General features: G+C 51.9%; 1 protein-coding gene across 3 annotated transcripts; it reads left to right on the top strand.

The window, feature by feature from the left end:
- Nucleotides 1–288: 288 nt before the first annotated feature.
- Nucleotides 289–18189, top strand: KLHL35 (kelch like family member 35). 3 transcript variants are annotated; one of them, XM_068139082.1, is made up of 7 exons: nucleotides 289–415; nucleotides 2173–3063; nucleotides 9693–9877; nucleotides 10710–10828; nucleotides 13275–13463; nucleotides 14927–15115; nucleotides 16198–18189. In XM_068139082.1, exons 2-7 carry the CDS (start codon nucleotides 2174–2176, stop codon nucleotides 16384–16386), a joined length of 1761 nt encoding a protein of 586 aa, XP_067995183.1. In that variant the 5' UTR covers nucleotides 289–415; nucleotide 2173; the 3' UTR covers nucleotides 16387–18189. The 3 variants fall into 3 exon arrangements, with proteins under 3 accessions (XP_067995183.1, XP_067995191.1, XP_067995201.1); XM_068139090.1 differs by having other exon boundaries at nucleotides 289–500; XM_068139100.1 differs by lacking the exon at nucleotides 289–415 and adding an exon at nucleotides 1869–1911.
- Nucleotides 18190–20481: the final 2292 nt, after the last annotated feature.

The raw sequence follows: 20481 nt of genomic DNA, 5'->3' as shown, positions 1-20481 counted from the left end.
AGCTGCCCTGGTGTGATAGATTTGGTTGTTGGTGGTTTTTTTTTCCCCTTTCCCCGAGCTGTGATGGGTTTTCCCTTGCTCCTGGCTCCTCCCTGGTTGGTTGTTATTGACAGCTGCATGGCTAATGCCCTGTAGCTCTCTGGCATTCAGGACAAACAAAAGCAGATTTCTCTCCCCCCACCCCTCTTCATCCTTCCCCCCACCCCACCCCCCCCCCCCCCACCTCTCAGGCAGTGAGGATAAAGGGGATGCTTTTGTGCTTCCCCAAGCATTGCAGCAGAAGGGCTGAGCCGTGGTGCTGCCTGGAGGTGACCTGGCTCTGTGGTGCATGTTGTTGTTGTTGGATGGGAGGTCTCCGAGAGGGAAGCTGAGTTTTATGCTAGGTCCCACCTGGAGAAGACAACTTGTGGGCCAGGTAACGTTGGGACTTCTTGCCCTAGCAGCTGGGGAGGCTTCTTTTTAAAGACATTTGCTGGTGGTGTGGTTTTTGGACGGAGAAGGTGAGCCCCCAAAGAGGAGGGTGCATGGATGAGGGCAATGGGGCAAACCTACTCGTTCTTTGGCAATGGCAAAGTGCCCTTTGGGCAGGGGAGAGGTGTGTGCTGGGGAAGGACATTTGGATTCCTTGGGGAGGGAGGAGAGGTGTCTCTTTGTAACAGGGGGGGTTCAGCCTGAGCTGTTTCTTCCCAGCTCTGTGCATGACCCTAATGGCTTGAAAATGTGTGTGGAGCATGGAGAGAAGTGGGGGAATAAAGATCTGTCTTCCTTTCTTGGCTGGAGCATGTGTCAGCAGAATGTGGAGTCACTAGAGAGATGCCTTTGTTGTAACTTCTCTGAATCACTTTAAACTGAATGACAGCAAGTCCCTTCTAATCCCTCAATGCCTGTCAGGCACTTTTGGAGTGTTCAGTACCTTCACCCCAGGTTTTCTTGTTTAGTTGGGGCTTGTCGTGCTGCCTCACTGCTCTTTAGGTCTTTACAGCCCTCACTGATTAGGGTTGACCTTGCTCATCTTGATAAAGATGTGCAGGGCAAGCACCAAGAGGCTGGAGCCAGGCTCTGCTGGGTGATGCCCAATGCCAGCACAAGAGGCAGTGGTGGAAGTTGAGGCATAGGAATTTCCATGGAAGCAGGAGGAAGAATTTTTTCCCCTGTGAGGGTGACAGAAGATTGGAACAGGCTGCCCAGGGGGGTTGTGGAGTCTCCCTCTGTGGAGATATTCAAAACCCACCTGGGTGTGTTCCTGTTTCATCGGCCCCAGATGGTGCTGCTCTGGCAAGCGGGGGAGGTTGGACTGGATGATCTCTGGAGGTCCCTTCCAGCCCCTAAGATGTTGTGATTCTTGAGGCATGGGTGATGCTTTCTTGGGGTGGTGGGTTGAAGATATTCTTGATTATTCTGCAGACACCTGGTGCAGGTGAAGCCAGGAGGTGCATTCTAGAGCTTAGGAGAATCTGAACAGCTTTGGGCTCTGTGGACAGGAGTGGTGGCTCTCTGGGAGACGCAAGTGTAGGAAGATTGACGAAAAACAGGGCTTCTGACTCAAGACAGGTTCAAGGTAATCTTCTCTGCCTGCCTGCCTGCAGAGGAGTGTGTGAGCACCACAGAGCAATGATGGCTAGAGTGTCCAGTGGGTAAGGAATTGGCTGGATGGTTATATCCAGATGGTAGTGCCCAATGGCTCAAAGTTCAGATAGAGGCAGTGAGAGTGGTGTCCTTAAGGGGCCTGTGCTGGGACCTGTGATGGTTAATGTTTGTATCAATGCTATAGGCAGCAGGATCCAGGCACCATCAACAAGTATGTATAGATGACACCAAGCTGAGTGGTGCTGTGGATACGCCAGAGGGACAGGATGGCATCCAGAGGGACCTGAACAAGCTGGAGGGGTGAAGCCCATTAGGCTATTCAAGGTGAGGCTGGACAGGGCTCTGGGCAAGTTGATCTAGCTGAGGATGTCCCTGCTGAGTGCAGAGGGGGTTGGATGACCTTCGGAGGAGGTTCCTTCTAACCTAGACCATTCTATAACTCTACGATTCTATGACATTTGGGCTGGAATCTGTGCTGCCTCATGGCACTGAGGAGGATGCAGAAATCCTGATAGTGTTGGACCTTTCACTGAGATGTTCTCCTGCTTTGCTCTTCTCTTCTCTCCTTCGCCGCTTCCCGACCAGGATGCGCCGAATGATGAGAGAAGAGTCAAGCTTCAGGCCCAGCAGCCTGGAGGAGGTGAGGAGGGACTCCAGCAAGGAAAAGCTGCAGGTGAAGCTCTGCAGTGGCTCCTGCCACGCTGAGCAGATCCTCCAGACCCTCAACTCCTACCGCCGGAGCGGCATCTTCACTGACGTGGTGCTGCTCATCGACGGGCAGGAGTTCCCCTGCCACCGCGCCACCCTGTCAGCCAACAGCACCTACTTCAGGGCCATGTTTGGTGGCAGCCTCAAGGAAGGCCACCAGGACATCATCAACCTCCAGAAGATCTCTGCTTCTGCCATGTCCCTCCTGCTTGACTACATGTATGGGGGGGACATCGTCCTTCAGGAGGACAACGTCGAAGGCATCCTGGAGCTGGCTGACCTGCTGCAGCTCTCCGAGCTGAGGGACGCCTGTGTCACCTTCCTGGAAGGCCAGCTCCACCCCTGCAACTGCTTGGGCATCATGAAGTTCGCCGACTCCTTCTCCATCGCCTCTCTGGTGGAAAAGAGCAAGAGGTTCCTGCTGGAGGGTTTTGTGGAGGTGTCTCAGCACGAGGAGTTCCTGGAGATGGGTGTGAAGGAGCTGGTGGAGTACCTGTCTGACGAGCAGCTGGTGGTGCCCAAGGAGGAGGTGGTCTTTGAAGCAGTCATGCGCTGGGTGCGCCACGACGAGCCCAGCAGGAAGGGAGCTCTGAAGGACCTCCTGGAGCACGTCAGGCTGCCCTTGCTCGACCCCACCTACTTCCTGGAGAAGGTGGAGATGGATGGACTCATCCAGGACTCCAAGGAGTGCATTCCTCTGCTGCACGAGGCTCGCAAGTACTACATCCTTGGGAATGAGGTCAGCTCTTTGAGGTCAAGACCCAGAAGGTAAACCTCAGCCTAGCGGCAAGTTTGCTGATGGCACTGAGCTGGGTGGAGTGGCTGACACACCAGAGGGCTCTGCTGCCATTCAGAGGGCCTTGGACAGGCTGGAGAGTTGGGCAGGGAGAAATTGAATGATGTTCAACAAGGTCAAGGGGAGGGTCATGCACCTGGGAAAAAACAACCCCATGGAGCAGTATAGACTAGGTACTGATCTGGTGGAGAGCAATGAAGGGGAAAGGGACCTGGGGGTCCTAGTGGATGGAAGGTTGAGCATGAGCCAGCAATGTGCTCCTGTGGCCAAGAAGGCCAATGGTATCCTGGGGTGGATTAGAAAGACTGTGGTTAGTAGGTTGAGAGAAGTTCTCCTCCCCCTCTACTCTGCCCTGCTGAGGCCACATCTGGAATATTGTGTCCAGTTCTGGGCCTCTCAGTTCAAGAGGGACCTCAGGGAACTACCTTAGAGTCCAGCACAGAGCTAGAAAGATGCTGAAGGCAGTGGAACATCTTCTTTATGAGGATAGCCTGAGGGAGCTGAGGGCTCTGTAGCTTGGAGAGGAGGAGCCTGAGAGGTGAGCTCATTGCTGTTGATAAAGATGTGCAGGGTGAGTGCCATGAGGCTGGAGCCAGGCTCTGCTGGGTGATGCCCAATGCCAGCACAAGAGGCAGTGGTGGAAGTTGAGGCATAGGAAGTTCCTTGGGAACAGGAGGAAGAATTATTTCCCTGTGAGTGTGATAGAAGATTGGAACAGGCTGCCCAGGGGGGTGGTTGAGCCTCCCTGGAAATATTCAAGACCAACCTGGATGTGTTCCTGTGTGATCTGCTCTAGGTGGTGCTGCTCTGACACTCTGCACTGGTGAGGCCTCACCTGCGGTACTGTGTCCAGTTCTGGGCTCCGCATCTCAAGAAGGACAAAGAACTACTGGAGAAAGCCTAGTGCAGGGCCACTGAGATGCTGAGGGGGCTGGAACCTTTCTGATATGAGGAAAGGCTGAGATATCTGGGGCTGTTCAGCTTGGAGAAGAGGAGGCTGAGGGGGACCTTACTAATGCTTACAAATATCTAAGGGGTGGGTGTCAGGAAGATGAGGCCAGGTTCTTCTCAGTGGTCCCCAGTGACATGCCAAGAGGTAATGGGCATAAACGTGAACACAGGAAGTTCCTTCTAAGCATGAAAAGGAACTTTCATGCTTTGAGAGTGGCAGAGCACTGGAACAGGCTGCCCAGAGAGGCTGTGGAGTCTTCATCTCTGGAGACTTTCAAGGTCTGCCTGGGCACGTTCCTATGTGATCTGCTTTAGGTGATCCTGCTGTGGCAGAGGGGTTGGACTGGATGATCTTCAGAGCTCCCTTCCAACCTCTCTAGTTCTGTGATTCTACTGCACATGACACTTTTTCTGTCATTGGTAAGAAATGTCCTGGTCACTGCAAGAAGGGCAGGAAGAACCTGCACTCCCTATTGGACCTGGAGGGGAACATGGTGACTGAAGATGAGAAAAAGGCTGAGGTCCTGAACACCTTCTTGGCCTCAATGTTTAACAGCAAGGCAGGAGTTCAGGACGAGTGGCCTCCTGAGCTGGGCGATGGGGTCGGGGAGCAGTGTAATGCCCTGGAAATCCATGAGGAATTAGTTTGGGACCTGCCGAGCCACTTGGACACTCACAAGTCCATGGGACTGGATGGGATCCATCCTAGGGTGCTGAGAGAGCTGGCAGATGAGCTGGCCAAGCTGTTCTCCATCATTTTCCTCCAGTCCTGGCTCACCGGTGAGGTCCCAGATGACTGGAAACTGGCCAATGTGGTCCCCATCCACAAGAAGGGTCGGATGGAGGAACCTGGAAACTCCAGGCCAGTCAGCCTGACCTCAGTGCCAGGGAAAGTGATGGAGCAGATTATCCTGGCAGCAATAACTGCGCACCTGAAGGATAGCCAAGGGCTCAGGTCCAGCCAGCATGGATTTAGGAGGGGCAGATCTGCCTCTCCAACTTAATCTCCGTCTACGATCAGGTGACCCGTCTGGTGGATGTGGGGAGGCCTGTGGATGTGGTCTACCTGGACTTCAGTAAGGCCTTTGACACCGTCCCCCACAGCAAACTGCTGGCTAAGCTGTCAGCTCGTGGATTGGACAGCAGCACTCTATGCTGGGTTAGGAACTGGCTGGAGGGCTGAGCCCAGAGAGTGGTGGTGAATGGTGCCACATCCAGCTGGCAGCCAGTCACCAGTGGTGTCCCCCAGGGATCAGTGCTGGGCCCCATCCTCTTCAACATCTTCATCGATGATCTGGATGAGGGGTTCGAGTCAGTCACCAGCAAATTTGCAGATGACACCAAGTTAGGAGCAGATGTTAGTCAGTTAGAGGGTGGAAAGCCTCTGCAGAGGGACCTCGACCGACTGGACAGATGGGCAGAGTCCAATGGGATGGCATTCAACAAGTCCAAGTGCTGAATGCTGCACTTTGGCCATGGCAACCCCATGCAGAGCTACAGGCTGGGGTCAGAGTGGCTGGAGAGCTCCCAAACAGAGAGGGGCCTGGGGGTGCTGATCAACAGCCACCTGAATATGAGCCAGCAGTGTGCCCAGGTGGCCAGGAGGGCCAATGGCATCCTGGCCTGCATTAGGAATAGTGTGGCCAGCAGGAGCAGGGAAGTCATTGTGCCCCTGTACTCTGCTTTGGTTAGGCCACACCTTGAGTGCTGTGTCCAGTTCTGGGCCCCTCAGTTTAGGAAGGACATTGAGACACTTGAATGTGTCCAGAGAAGGGCAACAAGGCTGGGGAGAGGCCTTGAGCACAGCCCTATGAGGAGAGGCTGAGGGAGCTGGGATTGTTTAGCCTGGAGAAGAGGAGGCTCAGGGGTGACCTCATTGCCCTCTACAACTACCTGAAGGGAGGTTGTAGCCAGGAAGGGGTTGGTCTCTTCTCCCAGGCAACCAGCAGCAGAACAAGAGGACACAGTCTCAAGCTGTGCCAGGGGAGGTTTAGACTCGAGGTGAGGAGGAAATTCTTCACTGAGCGAGTCGTTCATCATTGGGATGTGCTGCCCAGGGAGGTGGTTGAGTCATTGACCCTGGAGGTGTTCAAGAGGAGATTGGATGTGGCACTTGGTGCCATGGTTTAGTCATGGGGTCTGTGTTGATAGGTTGGACTCAATGATCCTCGAGGTCCTTTCCAACCTAAGTTATACTGTGATAGTGATACTGATACTGTGATACTGCTCTGGGTGTGCAGTGATGTTGTCCAGAGATGTGTCCAGACTATGGTCACCAAGGGCTGTTTGCAACTCTTCACTTCTGCTTTCGCCAATGATCTCATCAGAGAATCACAGAATGCATCAGGTTGAAAAGGACCCTCAAAGGTCATCTTGCCCAACCCTCCCCTGCAGTCAGCAGGGACATCTTCAACTAGATCAAGTTTGACATTGAATGTCTCCAGGGATGAAGCCTTCACCACATCTCTGGGCAACCTGTTCCAGTGTCTCTCATTGGAAAGAGCTTCCTCCTAATGTGCCATGGGTTGAACACCTGGTTGAGATCTCTTTTCCATTCACAGCTCTGCCACTGCCCTGTTCTCACGTCACCTCTTTTGGTCTCTCTCCCACCTTCTCCAGGCTGTTAGAGCAGCTTGGAGGAAAGCTTGGATCAATTTCAGTTCCCCAGGCCATCAGTGTGGTGCCTAGCTCCAAGGCATTGCTGCAGGGTCAGGAATTAACGTTCAGGGCAAAAGAAAAACCTGCAATCCCCCCCAAAACCCCAAACATTGCTTGCCAGGTAGCTACCTAAACATCTTCATAGTATCAGTCAGGGTTGGAAGGGACCACAAGGATCATCTAGTTCCAACACCCCTGCCATGGGCAGGGACACCCCACACTAGATCAGGCTGGCCAGAGCCTCATCCGGCCTGGGCTTAAACACCTCCAGGGACGGGGCCTCAACCACCTCCCTGGACAACCCTTTGCAGGGCTTCACCACTCTCATGGGGAAGAACTTCCTCCTCACCTCCAGCCTGAATCTCCCCACCTCCAGCTTCATTCCATTCCCCCTAGTCCTATTCCCCTGTGCTCTGGGCTGGGTTGTCATATCAAACCAAGTTAGCTTCCAAGTCTCCCCATTCCTTTGCAGAGCCACGTCCTTGTGCTCTCCTGCCCTTCAGCCCAGGGAGTGAGTGACAGCGCAGCAGACAAGGCTGGCCAGAGCAGTTGTGCAGTCTCCCTTTCTGAAGAGTTTCTAAACCCACCTAGAAGTGGTCCTGTGCCACCTAATCTAGGTGACACTGCTTTAACAGGGGGGGTTGAACTAGGTGATCCCCGGGGCCCCTTCCCACACCCCCACGTGATTTTGTGAATGAACTTTTTTTTTTTTTTTATGCTGCTGGATGGAGCATGATAAAATCATAGAATCACAGAATTGTCAGGGTTGGAAGGCACCTCAAGGATCAGCCAGTTCCAACCCCCCTGCCATGGCCAGGGACACCTCACACCAGAGCAGGTTGCTCAGAGACACCTCCAGCCTGGCCTTCAAAACCTCCAGGGATGAGGCTTCCACCACCTCCCTGGGCAACCTGTGCCAGGGTCTCACCACCCTCATGGGCAAGAACTTCTTCCTAACATCCAATCTCAATCTACCCACTTCCAGTTTTGCTTCATTTCCCCCAGTCCTATCACTCCCTGACACCCTCAAAAGTCCCTCCCCAGCTTTCCTGTAGCCCCCTTCAGATACTGGAAGGCCACAACAAAGTCTCCTTGAAGCTTTCTCCTCTCCAGACTGAACAACCCCAGCTCACTCAGTCTGTCCTCATAGGATAGGAGCTCCAGCCCTCTGCTCCTCCTCGTGGCCCTTCTCTGGACACCTTGCAGCACCTCCACATCCTTCCTGTTCTAGCGGCTCCAGACCTGGATGCAGTACTCCACTAGAGAGTACTGTTCCTAGAGAGAAGTCTGGAGTTTGCCCCAGTGCCTCTGAGAAGTCCCAGTCTGACATTTAGGACATGTTTCTATTGGGTGATGGAGATGGTTTGACACAATTCACTGTGCTGGATGCCACAACAGTCTCTTCTATACAGAACTTCTCAAAGACAGGGTCTGTGGTGACCTTCTCAAAGATGCAAACAGCTAAAATTCACTGGGGATAAATCCCACCCTCCAAGATCCATCTTTTACCTCCTCCTTTTTATGGCTTTGGTCTTAGCTGAGTTGTCTGCAAAAATTATGGCAGTGCTGGTGATAGATCAGCTGAGGAGGCTCAGGGGTGACCTCATTGCCCTCTACAACTACCTGAAGGGTCGTTGTAGCCAGGAGGGGGTTGGCCTCTTCTCCCAGGCAACCAGCACCAGAACGAGGGGACACAGTCTCAAGCTGCGCCAGGGGAGGTTCAGACTCGAGGCGAGGAGGAAGTTCTTCACTGAGCGAGCCATTCGGCATTGGAACCGGTTGCCCAGGGAGGTGGTTGAGTCATCGACCCTGGAGGTGTTCAAGGAGAGATTGGACATGGCACTTGGTGCCATGGTCTAGTCATGGGGTCTGTGTTGATAGGTTGGACTCAATGATCCCCGAGGTCCTTTCCAACCTAAGTGATACTGTGATACTGTGATACTGTGAGGGAGCTGGGGGTGTTCATAGCCTGAAGAAGAGGAGGCTGAGAGAAGACCTTATTGCTCTCTACAGCTACCTGACAGGAGGTTGGATTGAGGTGGAGGTTAGCCTCTTCTCCCAAGTAACTGGTGACAAGACAAGAGATAATGGCCTGAAGTTGTACCAGGGGAGGTTTAAGTTGGATATTAGTAAGAATTTCATTAGCTCAGAAGTGCTCAGATGTTGAGCAGGCTGCCCAGGGAGGTGGTGGAATCACCATCCCTGGAGGTGTTCAAAATCAAGTGGTTGTGGCCATCTGGGACATGGTCTGGTGGTCATGGAGCTGTTGGGTAGAAGGCTGGACTTGTTGATCTTAGAGATCTTTTCCAATCTTAATGATTCTGAGATTTTATGAGTCTAAGAGTTTTACCCTCTTCTTTCTTCTCCCTTCCCCTCCTCCAGAGCTGTTTCTCTCTTGCCACCTACTAGCTTGGAGCATTCTGCTTCCCCTGCTCTCTCGTCTGCTTGTTGCTATTAAGGCTGGAGAGAGAGACATTTCCTGGAAGCCCTTCTCCCTCCAGGCAGAGAGCTTGCTGTAGGCAGGCTGCCAAGAGCAGCTTTCCATGCTTGTGGCAGTGCCTTGAGAATTCTGAGGTTTGAATGTGCTGGAAGGGGGAGGGTTGAGTGGCAGGAGGCAATCTCACTTTTAAAGGTTGTTGCCTTTTCTCTTGGACCTCTTCCCACCCAAGCTGGGAGGTTGCCTTTGGCTTGACTGTGCAGACAGAAGGGAAGGTGACAATGATTTGCCCAGGAAATCAGTAGCTGAGGCAGGAGAGGAGGACATTGTTATGGCTACCTCCTTTTCTCTTGGCGCTCTTCCCACCCAAGCTGGGACGTTGCTTTTGGTTTGATTGTGCAGACAGAAGGGAAGGTGGCAACAATTTGCCTAGTAAATCAGTAACTGAGGCAGGAGAGGACATTGTCCTGGCTGCCAACATCCTAACTAGGATGGGAGGGATGATGGAAGGGAGCAGCCAGGCCGGAGGACTTATCCATGCTGTTCATGGTTTAGGTTCATGGAGCTGGCAGAAGTCATCATTGTCATCGGGGGCTGTGACAAGAAAGGCCTTCTGAAGCTGCCCTTTACTGACCTCTACCACCCAAAGAGCAGGCAGTGGACAGCCCTCTCCAGCCTGCCTGGCTACACCAAGTCAGAGTTTGCTGCCTGCACACTGAAGAATGATGTGTACATATCAGGTGAGAGACCCTGCACCAGATGATCCCTTCCTGGTTCACCTCAGCTTGGACAGCCAATCCTGAGGTCTGTCCAGGAGGACTCACTCACATGCATCCCAGCTTTGGAGCAGAGCTACTTCATGATGGAGTCTCTCCTTAAATGATTTGGGTGTCCTAAGGAGCAATTTCACTGTTAAAGGGGAAGGTGACAGTATCAAAAAACCTTTCCCTTCTGTTGGACATCTGTCAAAAGTATCCAGCTGTTGAGTTGGTTTTGGTGTGGGACCTACAAGAAGGCTGCAGAGAGACTGTTTGCAAAGGCCTGCAGGGACAGGACAAGAGGCAATAGCTTCAACCTAGAGCAGAGCAGAGCAAATTTAGATTGGATGGTAGGAACAAGTTCTGCACCATGAGGGTGGTGGAACACTGGAACAGGTTGCCCAGGGAGGTGGTTGAGGTCCCATCCCTGGAGATATTCAAGGTGAGGCTGGAGAGGGTTCTGGGCAACTTGATCTAGTTGAGGATGTCCCTGCTGACTACAGAGGGGTTTCGACTGAATGCCCCTTTGGAGGTCCCTTTCAACCCAGACCATTCTATGATTCTATTAGACAGGTACTCCTAAAACAGCATAGTCTCACTTAAGATATAATTCCTGTCAGCTGAGGTCCATACAAGGGATGGAGCTGTGTGGCAAGTCCAGATGGTATCTGTTGAGCTTACACCACCCTAACCCTCTGACCATATTCTGGCCTAAGTTGTTCCACTGTATGGAGGAAACAGGTAACGTTCTGGTATAGTGAGGTGATGGAGCTGTTCTCAGGATCACACCAGCCACCAGCCCTCTGTCTTTCAGGAGGACACATCAGCAGCAATGATGTCTGGGTGCTGAGCTCCCAGCTGAACGTCTGGATCAAGGTTGCTTGCTTGCAAAAAGGCCGATGGAGGCACAAGATGGCAACGCTTCAGGGCAAGGTAAGCAGTGGACCACATTTTAGGGCAAGCCCCATGGATCATTGCCCCTCCCTTCTGCTGTCCTGTACAATGAGAAGCTGTCAGTGTGTTCTCTGGGTTGTTTAGAGACAGCTTTGATGGGATAACAAGTAGAAGATGACTGAGAATGTGCTGGAAAGTATCCAGAGAAGGGCCATGAGGATGAGCAGAGGGCTGGAGCTGCTCTCTCTCTATAGAGACAGACTGAGAGAGTTGGGGTTGTTCAGTCTGGAGGAGAGAAGTGTAATGGGTTGGGGCAGACCCCCTCCCCACCACACGCAGAAATAACAACTCAGACAAACGGATTGCAAAAGTGATGGAAAGTTTAAATAGAACGGTGAGTGCGTGCAGAGAACTAGAAATACAGTGACAAGAAAGACCCCAAAACAGACCCAGAGAAATCCCATCCCCACCTGAGGGTGCACCCAAACCCCCAGGGCTCCTCCTTCCCCCCCCCCACTGCTAGGCTAGTCTCAGCTGGCCAGATCTGAGACTGCCCATCCCCCCGTGGCCTTGGGCCTAGCCAGGCCCATGGCCGGGAGATCTCTCCCCCAGTTACCAGGCGGCGGAGAGGAAGGAAAGAGGAAGTGCCAGACCCCGCTGTAAAACTTATAGTGGTGCAAGGAATCGTGGTAGGAAATAACCTAATTTCCTGTGTCCACCCACTGGGCTGGACTTCTGGACACAGGAAACACCCCTGTAGCAGAGGACACCCAGCCCAAACTACGACAAGAAGGTTCTGAGGAGACCTTATTGTGGCCTTCCAGTATCTGAAGTGGGCTACAAGAAAGCTGGGGAGGGACTTTTGAGGGTGTCAGGGAGTGATAGGACTGGGGGGAATGGAAGAAAACTGGAAGTGGGTAGATTGTGATTGGATGTTAGGAAGAAGTTCTTGCCCATGAGGGTGGTGAGACACTGGCACAGGTTGCCCAGGGAGGTGGTGGAAGCCTCATGCCTGGAGGTTTTGAAGGCCAGACTGGAGGTGGCTGTGAGCAACCTGCTCTGGTGTGAGGTGTCCCTGCCAATGGCAGGGGGTTGGAACTGGCTGATCCTTGAGGTCCCTTCCAGCACTAACTTTTCTATGATTCTATGATGTCATTGTTTCAGCTGTCTGTGTGTTGTCACCTGAAGCAGCCACAAGTGAAGTTGTAGTCATAAGATCTGCCATGGGAATGCTGCAAGAGGGAGTTAAGTCATGGGGTGAAAGATGGAAGGTGCAGAGTGCTTCCCTGAATGGTTTGGGTTAGAAGGGACCTCTCAATCTCATCTACTCCAACCCCAGTGTCATAGTGTGGTTTGCTGCCTGTCTTTCTGCCTTGGGTTGAATGGACAGAAAGGAAAAGGAGACCTCAGACCTGTTATCACCACAGATGGTGATAACAGGATGGTAGGTGTTGGAAGGGACCTACAGAGATCATTGAGTCCACCCCTCCTGCCAGAGCAGGACCATAGAATCCAGTGCAGGATGCACACGAATACACCCAGATGGGTCTGGAAAGTCTCCAGAGAAGGAGACTCCACAACCTCTCTGGGCAGCCTGCTCCAGGGCTCTGTCACCCTCCCAGTGAAGAAGTTCCTCCTCATGTTGTGGTGGAACCTCCTGAGCTGTAGTTTATATCCATTGCCCTGTGTCCTATCCCACGGTGCAACTGAGCAGAGCCTGTCCCCTCCCTCCTGACCCCCAGCCCTCAGATATTGATTAATTCATTAAATCCCCTCTCAGTCTTCTCCTCTCCAGACTAACCACCCTCAGGTCTCTCAGCCTCTCCTCACCAGGCATTGCTCCAATCGCTTTAGCATCCTGGTAGCCCTCCCTTGGACTCTCTCCAGCAGATCCCTGTCCCTCCTGAACTGGGGAGCCCAGAACTGGATGCAATATTCCAGGTGAGGTCTCAGCAAGGCAGAGGGGGAGGAGAAGCTCCCTTGATCTGCTGGCCACACTCTGCTGAATGCAGCCCAGGATTCCATTGGCCTTCTTGGCCACCAGGGCACATTGCTGGCCCATGCAGAACTTGTTGCCCACCAGGACTCCCAGGTCCTTCTGCACAGGGCTGCTCTCCAGCAGATCACCTCCCAGCCTGTCCTGCTGCAGTTTATTCTTCCTTCCCAGGTGAAGGACTCTCCACTTATTGAACCTCAATAGGTTCCCCTTTGCCCAGCTCTCACTCTGTCCACATCTCACTGAATGGCCTCACAGCCTTCAGGCATCTCAAGCCAATCCTCCCAGCCCATTTATATAGGGCTGCAGTCTGATGGGAAGGAAATAACAAAGATTACACTTTCCAGTGTCCACACCTTGGACCATCTAGTCTTTCTGAAGGACCTTAAGAACATTGGCCAAGTCCTAGCCTCTTCTCATGTACAGTGGTAGCCCATTAAGGTGAGCCCAGCAGAGTCTAATCCACTTCCTTTGCTCCCTCTGTGGCAGATCTACGCCGTGGGAGGCTTTGATGGGTTTTATCGCCTCTCCAGCATGGAGTGCTATGACACCTTCTCCAACAGCTGGGCAACCTTGGCCCCACTGCCTCAAGCTGTGAGCTCAGCAGCTGTGGTCTCCTGCCTGAACAAACTCTACGTGCTGGGGGGTGCTGTGGATGACACCACTAACACCGACAAGGTATTTGCTGGGGGGGCATCAAGAATGGATGAAGACCTTAAAGTAAAGAAGGCTTGACAAGGAATGTGGAAAGCAATGGGGTTGTCCTTAAATCACAGGATGTTGGGGGCTGGAAGGGACCTTGAGAGGTCATCCAGTCCAACGCCCCTGCCAAAGTAGGACCACTGAGAGGAGGTCACACAGGAACTCATCCAGGAGGGTCTTGAATAACTTCAGCTGTAAGGAGGTCTTAAACTTGGAAGTCTAATGAAGGATCCCTTATAATATTAGAAGTCATGAGTAAGATAATAGAAACATTCAGGTTGGAAAAGACTCTTAGGATCACCAAGGCCAACCCAGAATCCTACTCTACAAGGGTCACCCCTAAACCAGAGCCCCAAGCACCACATCCAAACCACCTTGAAACACATCCAGGCTTTGGGACTCAACCACCTCCCTGTCCAGCACATTCCAGTGCCTGACCACTCTTGATGGGAAAATCTCTTCCTACTGTCCAGTCTAAACCTACCCAGTCACAGCTTGAGGCCATTCCCTCTTGGTCTATCACTAATGACCTAGGAGAAGAGACCAGCAGCAGCCTCTCCACAATGTCCTTTCAGATAGCTATAGACAGCAATGAGGTCTCCCCTCAGCCTCCTCTTCTTCAAACTAACCATCCCCAGCTCCTTCAGTTGCTCTCCATCACATTTATTCCCCAGGCCTTTCCCAGCTTCCTTGCCCTCCTCTGCCCTGGCTCCAGCACCTTCACATCTCTCCTGCATTGAGGTGCCCAAAGCTGGACACAGCACTGGAGGTGTGGCCTGACCAGAGCTGAGTCCCAGGGGACAATCCCCTCCCTGCTCCTACTGGACACAGCATTGCTGATCCCAGACAGGAGGCCTTTGGCTTCCTTGGCCACAGGAGCACATTACTGGCTCCTTTTCAGTTGCCTGCTGATTAGAACCCCCAGGTCCCTTCCTGCCAGACAGCTGAAAGGGACAGAGAAGTCATGGGTTAGATGAGAAGCCAATGAGACTTAAGGAGCAGAGAGAGAAAAGGTGTCTGGAGCTGAAGTGGTTTCAGTAGAGCTTGTTGTGCTCTGAAACCTGTTCAGCCCTTAGACCCCACAGGAACAAAGACCTGTGGTGTTCATCAGAAGGAACTGCCTGGAAGAGGCCTCTGTAAGCCTGGCAAGATGCTTCTGGCCTTCTGAGCTGCAAGGAGAACCACTCAGCTCCAACTCTGACCATTTCACCACATGCTGTCTGGGTCAAGGACAGTCACCCTGGGGTCTTGTAAGTTTGTCTGGGGGACTTGAATGCAAGAGGGAATGCTAGAACTCATCATCCCATCACTCTCTGCACTGGTCTCTGAAGCTCCAATCCATGCTTCTGCCCCCATGTGCTTTTATTTCTAGTGAGCAGCAGCTTCATCCAAGCAAGGGTGAGGTAAATTCATCTTCTGATCACTGTTTCCCCTCCCAGGTCCAGTGCTATGATCCAGAGGACAACACATGGACACTCTTGTCTCCCACCCCTTTTTACCAGAGGTGCATCAGTGCTGTCTGCTTGGACAACATCATTTATGTAGTAGGTGGGCTCCTCAGCAAAATCTTCAGCTATGATCCAAGGAATGACAGCTGGCAAGAAGTAGCCATCCTCCCTGGACCTCTGGTAAGGAAGAGGTTTAGGAAAGAAGCTCTGAGTCTTCTCTCTGTAGAACAGGAACCACCTGTGCTTTGCTGAGACTGAAGGCATGGAAAATACATCATGGGTTTGGCTGTGAGCATCTCACCATGACCTCTGCAGAGCAACTCAGACATGTCCATGATGCTGGGAGGATGTCTCTCTCAGAGCAAACCCAAGTTTTCTTGCTCAGGCTGAGGCTACACTGGCTAGTAATACTAAAGGAGGGGATCTGGAAGGTGGAGCTACTGGTGTGGAGGAACTGTTCTCCATGCTCAATGTTTCAGGCTCCAACCTGGTCTGGAGACTGGAGGTGGTGGAAGCCTCATGCCTGGAAATTTTTAAGGCCAGGCTGGATGTGGCTGTGAGCAACCTGCTCTAGTGTGAGGTGTCCCTGGCCATGGCAGGGGGATTGGAACTGGCTGCTACTTGAGGTCCCTTCCAACCCTGACAATTCTGTGATTCTATGAATGTGGACTAGTGGTGGTTGTCTCTCTTGGTTTAGTGTCACCACAGTTCTGCACTCCAGAGCCATTCGGCAATGTGAGCTGTGGTGCAGGGTAGAGGAATGATGGCACACGGGTCATCCAGGTCTGAATTGTGCCCTTGTCAGTGGCTTTTGCAAGGAGGTGCTGGCTGGGTGTCTGGTCTTTTGGTGTGCTTGGGAGTCTGATGGACTGCTGGAAACAGCCATGGCCCCATCACTTGTGTGAAGCATTTCAGGTGTCTAAGCTTGGTGAAAGAGTGAGATTGCAGCACTTCAAGAGCCATACATCACTCACCTACTTCTGCTCCTTTCTGCTAGATGGGTGAGAGCTGAGCCTGTTGAGTTGAGTCAATCTCTTGCTCATCCCCATTGCCTGAAGCTGGAGGCTTGCTCCTCAGCTCTTGGGCTTTGAGCTTGTTGGGTTGAGTCAATCTCTTGCTCATCCCCATTGCCTGAAGCTGGAGGCTTGCTCCTCAGCTCTTGGGCTTTGAGCTTGTTGGGTTGAGTCAATCTCTTGCTCATCCCCTTTGCCTGAAGCTGGAGGCTTGCTCCTCAGCTCTTGTGCTTTCCTTCTGCTTTCCAGGAGAGCTGTGGCCTGACAGTGTGTGGAGGGAAGATTTACATCCTGGGGGGCCGAGATGAGAATGGGGAAGGCACGGACAAGGCCTTCACCTTCGACCCTGTGACGGGGAGCCTGGAGCAGCAGCCACCGCTGCAGCGCTGCACCAGCTACCACGGCTGTGTCACCATCCTCCAGCGCATGAACAGATGACCTCTGGGCTCTAGCAGTGTCTACCTCACATCTAGAGCCTCCCATTCAGACCCTGACCCTGTGGGCAGAAATCTCACCTTCGTGTGGGGAAGGACAATACAAGCTACTGAAGATGATGCCCTCCAACCAGCCCCGGAGCAGCCTCTGGTTTGTTTTTTCCTGGCCTGGTGGTGCCAGTGGCTTTGGTGCTGATCTAGCTGAGAGGAGGAAAGGGTGCTTGGCTGTGTGAAGCTGCATCACAGACCTTGCCACAGTAGGATTTCAGTATCCATGCATCCTCTGGAACTACTGAATTTGACTTTTACTTGGCTTTTCCTGGTTCTGGATCTGAGTTGTCTGTCATGTTGGCAGCAGAAGCTCTCTGTCCTACAAGGACAAGCATTTGCTGCTTTGATAGAATCATGTAACTGTTTTGGTTGGAAAAGACCTCTAAGGTCATCAAGTCCAACCATCAACCCACCATGGCCATTAAACCATGTGTGACACACCAGACTGTTGCAGTAACAAACACAACTGCAGGATCCAATTCTTTAGCTGGAGTCATCAGATATTTGTGCATTCAGCTGGGTAGAAGCTTGTGTCAAACCATGGTGATGACCTCAATGGTCATTGACATCCACTGTTAGTCCCATTACAGCATAGAGCTGAGGTTGAGGCTTCAAAACTGATATCCCAGAACAATTTCTCTACTAAATCCCCCAAAGCCTGGTTCAATAGTTTGGATTCTGACTCTAAGAAGAGTCTGTTCCCCTAAAGCACAGAGTGCTGTCTCTTTTCACATATGCTTTGTGGTTGAACTGCTGTCTCACTGTCATTGAGAGGACAAATGAATCATGGAGCCTAGAGTTCCTTCTTCAGAGAGCAGAAGTGGGGGGAATATTCTGTAGGAATTAATCATGAAGACCTGAGGCATGGTAGTCATGGAATCACACCTGGCTCATTTTGACTCTGGAGTATGCTAGCAAGTATGAAAATAACCCTAATGTTGAAGAGATTTGCTGCAGGATCCATGGGAACCTTGATGTGCAGCTCATTTGGAGGACAAATGTTTGAGCTCGTGGCCTGCATTGTTCCAAGCCTCTTGGTGTCAGGTCTGGAAGTGACCCTAAGCACATTTCACAGGATGCTTTGGGTTGGAAGGGACCTTTAAAGGCCTTCTGCTTATTTGATGGCCACCTTTGATTTGGTAGAATAGTTTTTTGTGTCAGTGTCTTTAGTCCATGACTGGAACTGAGAGTTTCTGACGGCTCCTTGGAAAAGTTCATGGTGTTCAGTTAGGGGCTTAGAAGTTGCATAATGTAGAGTGGGGTCTCTTAAAACTCCCATGACTTGTGTGTTGCATGGTGCACCCCTCTACAGCAGGCTGCTGGCTGGCTGCTGTTTTCCCTGCACCTTCTTTTCCTCACCCCAATGATGATTTCTTCCTGAAGTAGAGGGAATTGCTGGTCCAGACATTTTCCTTGTCTTAAACCTCTTGGATGTTGCCTGCTCCCTCATACAGATGGGTTTCATGTGGTCCTCTTTAATACTTCTATTTTCTGGTGGCTCTGAGAAGTTAACCATTCTTTGTCCTTCTGGAGAAAGACCTTGGAGTCCTAGTGGACAGCAAGCGGGACAGCAATGTGCCCTTTTGGCCAAGAGAGCATATGGGATGCTGGGGTGCAGCAAAAGAAGTGTGGCCAGCAGGGCCAGGGAGGTTCTTCTCCCCCTCTCCTCTGCCCTGCTGAGATCACAGCTGCAATCCTGTGTCCAGTTCTGGGCTCCCCAGTGCAAGAGAGACAGAGACCTGCTGGAGAGAGTCCAAGGGAGAGCCAGGAGGATGCTTAGGGGACTTGAGCATCTGCCCTGTGAAGAGAGACTGAGAGCCCTGGGGCTGTCCAGACTTGAAAAGAGAAGGCTGAGAGGGGATCTGATCAAGGTCTCTCAGTCTCTGAGGGGTGGGTGTCAAGTGGAGGGGATCAAGCTCTTTTGGGTGGTGTGCAATAGTAATATAAGGAACCACAGGTACAAGCTTGAATGTAGATTTCAACTCAACCTGAGGAGAAACTTCTTTCAAGTGAGGGTGCCAGAGCCCTGGAGCAGGCTGCCCAGAGAGGTTGTGGAGTCTCCTTCTCTGGAGAGTTTCCAAACCCACCTGGATGCAACCCCCCTGCCAAAGCAACATCACCAAGGTAGTCTGCACAGGAAGGCATCCAGGAGGGTCTTGAAAGTCTCCAGAGAAGGAGACTCCACAACCTCTCTGGGCAGCCTGTTCCAGGGCTCTGTCACCCTCACAACAGAGAAGTTCTTCCTCATGTCAAGATGGAACTTCCTGTACTGTAGTTTACATCCATTACCTCTTGTCCTATCACAGGGCAGAACTGAGTAGAGGCTGTCACTGTCTCTTCCTTCTTGTAGCCCAACCCTCAGATATTTATAGACATTAATTAAAACCCCTCTCCAGACTAACCACCCCCAGGACTCTCAGCCTTTCCTCACCAGGCAGTGCTCCAGTCCCTTATTCATCCTCGTAGCCCTCCCTTGGACTCTCTCCAGCAGATCCCTGTCCCTCCTGAACTGGGGAGCCCAGAACTGGATGCAATATTCCAGGTGTGGTCTCAGCAGGGCAGAGTAGAGGGGGAGGAGAACCTCCCTCCATCTGCTGGCCACACTCTTCACAGATTTACCAAAATATTCAGGTTGGAAAAGACCCTCAGGATCACCAAGTCCAACCCAGAACCCTATTCTACAAGGGTCACCACTAAACCATAGCCCCAAGCACCACATCCAAACTACCTTTAAACACATCCAGACTTGGGGAACTCAACCACCCCCCTGGGCAACACATTCCAATGCTCTTACTGCACTCCAGGCTCCCACTGGCCTTCCTGGCCACCAGGGCACATTGCTGTCCCATCAATAACCTGTTTGTCCACCAGGACTCCCAGGTCCTTCTCCACTGGGCTGGTCAAAAGGGTAGAAGTTTCTCTCCACATGCTTTTGACCTATGTGGTGTGTTGTAATAGGGGTAAGCTAGTGGTGGAAGTTGTGGCATTAGACACTAAAACCTTTGCTTTTTTTTTGGTCCTGGTATTCATTGTGCCAGTGAAATGTGTTTGGATTTTGTAAGGGCTGTGGGCATGCAGGGGAGGCTCAGAGGCAGGATTGAACTTGGTTTTTTATCTAGAAGCAAATATCCACCTTGATTCCTAAGGGCTTTTCCTGCAGGAATTTCAGTTGTACATACTGCTTCATGGCATTCCAAAGATTCATTGTTGATGGAGCACCAGAGGAGCTCTGGGAGCACCATCTTGAGGTGCCCCAAAGTCTGAATTCTCAGTCTAAGCAAGTAGAAGGCTCAAGGGATTGCTTTTTATTTGTCTGCAGGGAATGATAGCTTCAACTGCTCTATGGCATCATGGCCAAGTCAGTGGAGAGGAGAGGAGGAGTCTGGATCCTTCAGACTCAGCTGGAGAATATTTCTATTCTGGTGTGATGGAAAGAATATTTCCAGAGAAACAGTAAAACTCTTTGTCTTGACTGATTCTTGCTCTTCCTTGGTGTCACAGTATCTCTAAGGTTGGAAGAGACCTCGAGGATCATCGAGTCCAACCTGTCACCACAGACCCATGACTAGACCATGGCACCAAGTGACACGTCCAGTCCCCTCTTGAACACCTCCAGGGATGGTGACTCCACTCCATGGTGTGGCAGAAGGGCACAAAGCAGGACACTGTTTGCCACCACAACCTGCCTCAGTTTCTCAGAAGACATTTCCCAGCCCATGCTTAAAGCACCTCCTTGCTGCCTTGAGAGTGATGCACAGACCTGCTGTGGGAGCTCTGTACAGTAAAAGATGTAGAAGGGGGAGTAGTGCTCAGCTGCAAAGCATGTGAGGGAGCTTCAGCTTCATGTATTTAAGCTTTTGAAAACAAAATAAATGACTTCTGTTTTGCACTCCAAAACACTGACTCTGAATCACTTCCAAGTAGCACTTCAGCAACCCCTGCCTTGTCCCAGCCTTTTGGTTTTCTTCCTGCCTCTCTTTCCACAGTTGTGGTGTTTTGGAGGATGTTTGGATTGTGGATGGGAACCAGAAGGAAGAAAAAGCTCACT

The sequence above is a fragment of the Melanerpes formicivorus genome, unplaced genomic scaffold (assembly GCF_026170545.1).
Source record: "Melanerpes formicivorus ecotype bairdi unplaced genomic scaffold, bMelFor1.0.p_v2 SCAF_1, whole genome shotgun sequence".
Classification (NCBI taxonomy): Eukaryota; Metazoa; Chordata; class Aves; order Piciformes; family Picidae; genus Melanerpes; species Melanerpes formicivorus.
This window is presented reverse-complemented; position numbering and strand designations above follow the sequence as displayed.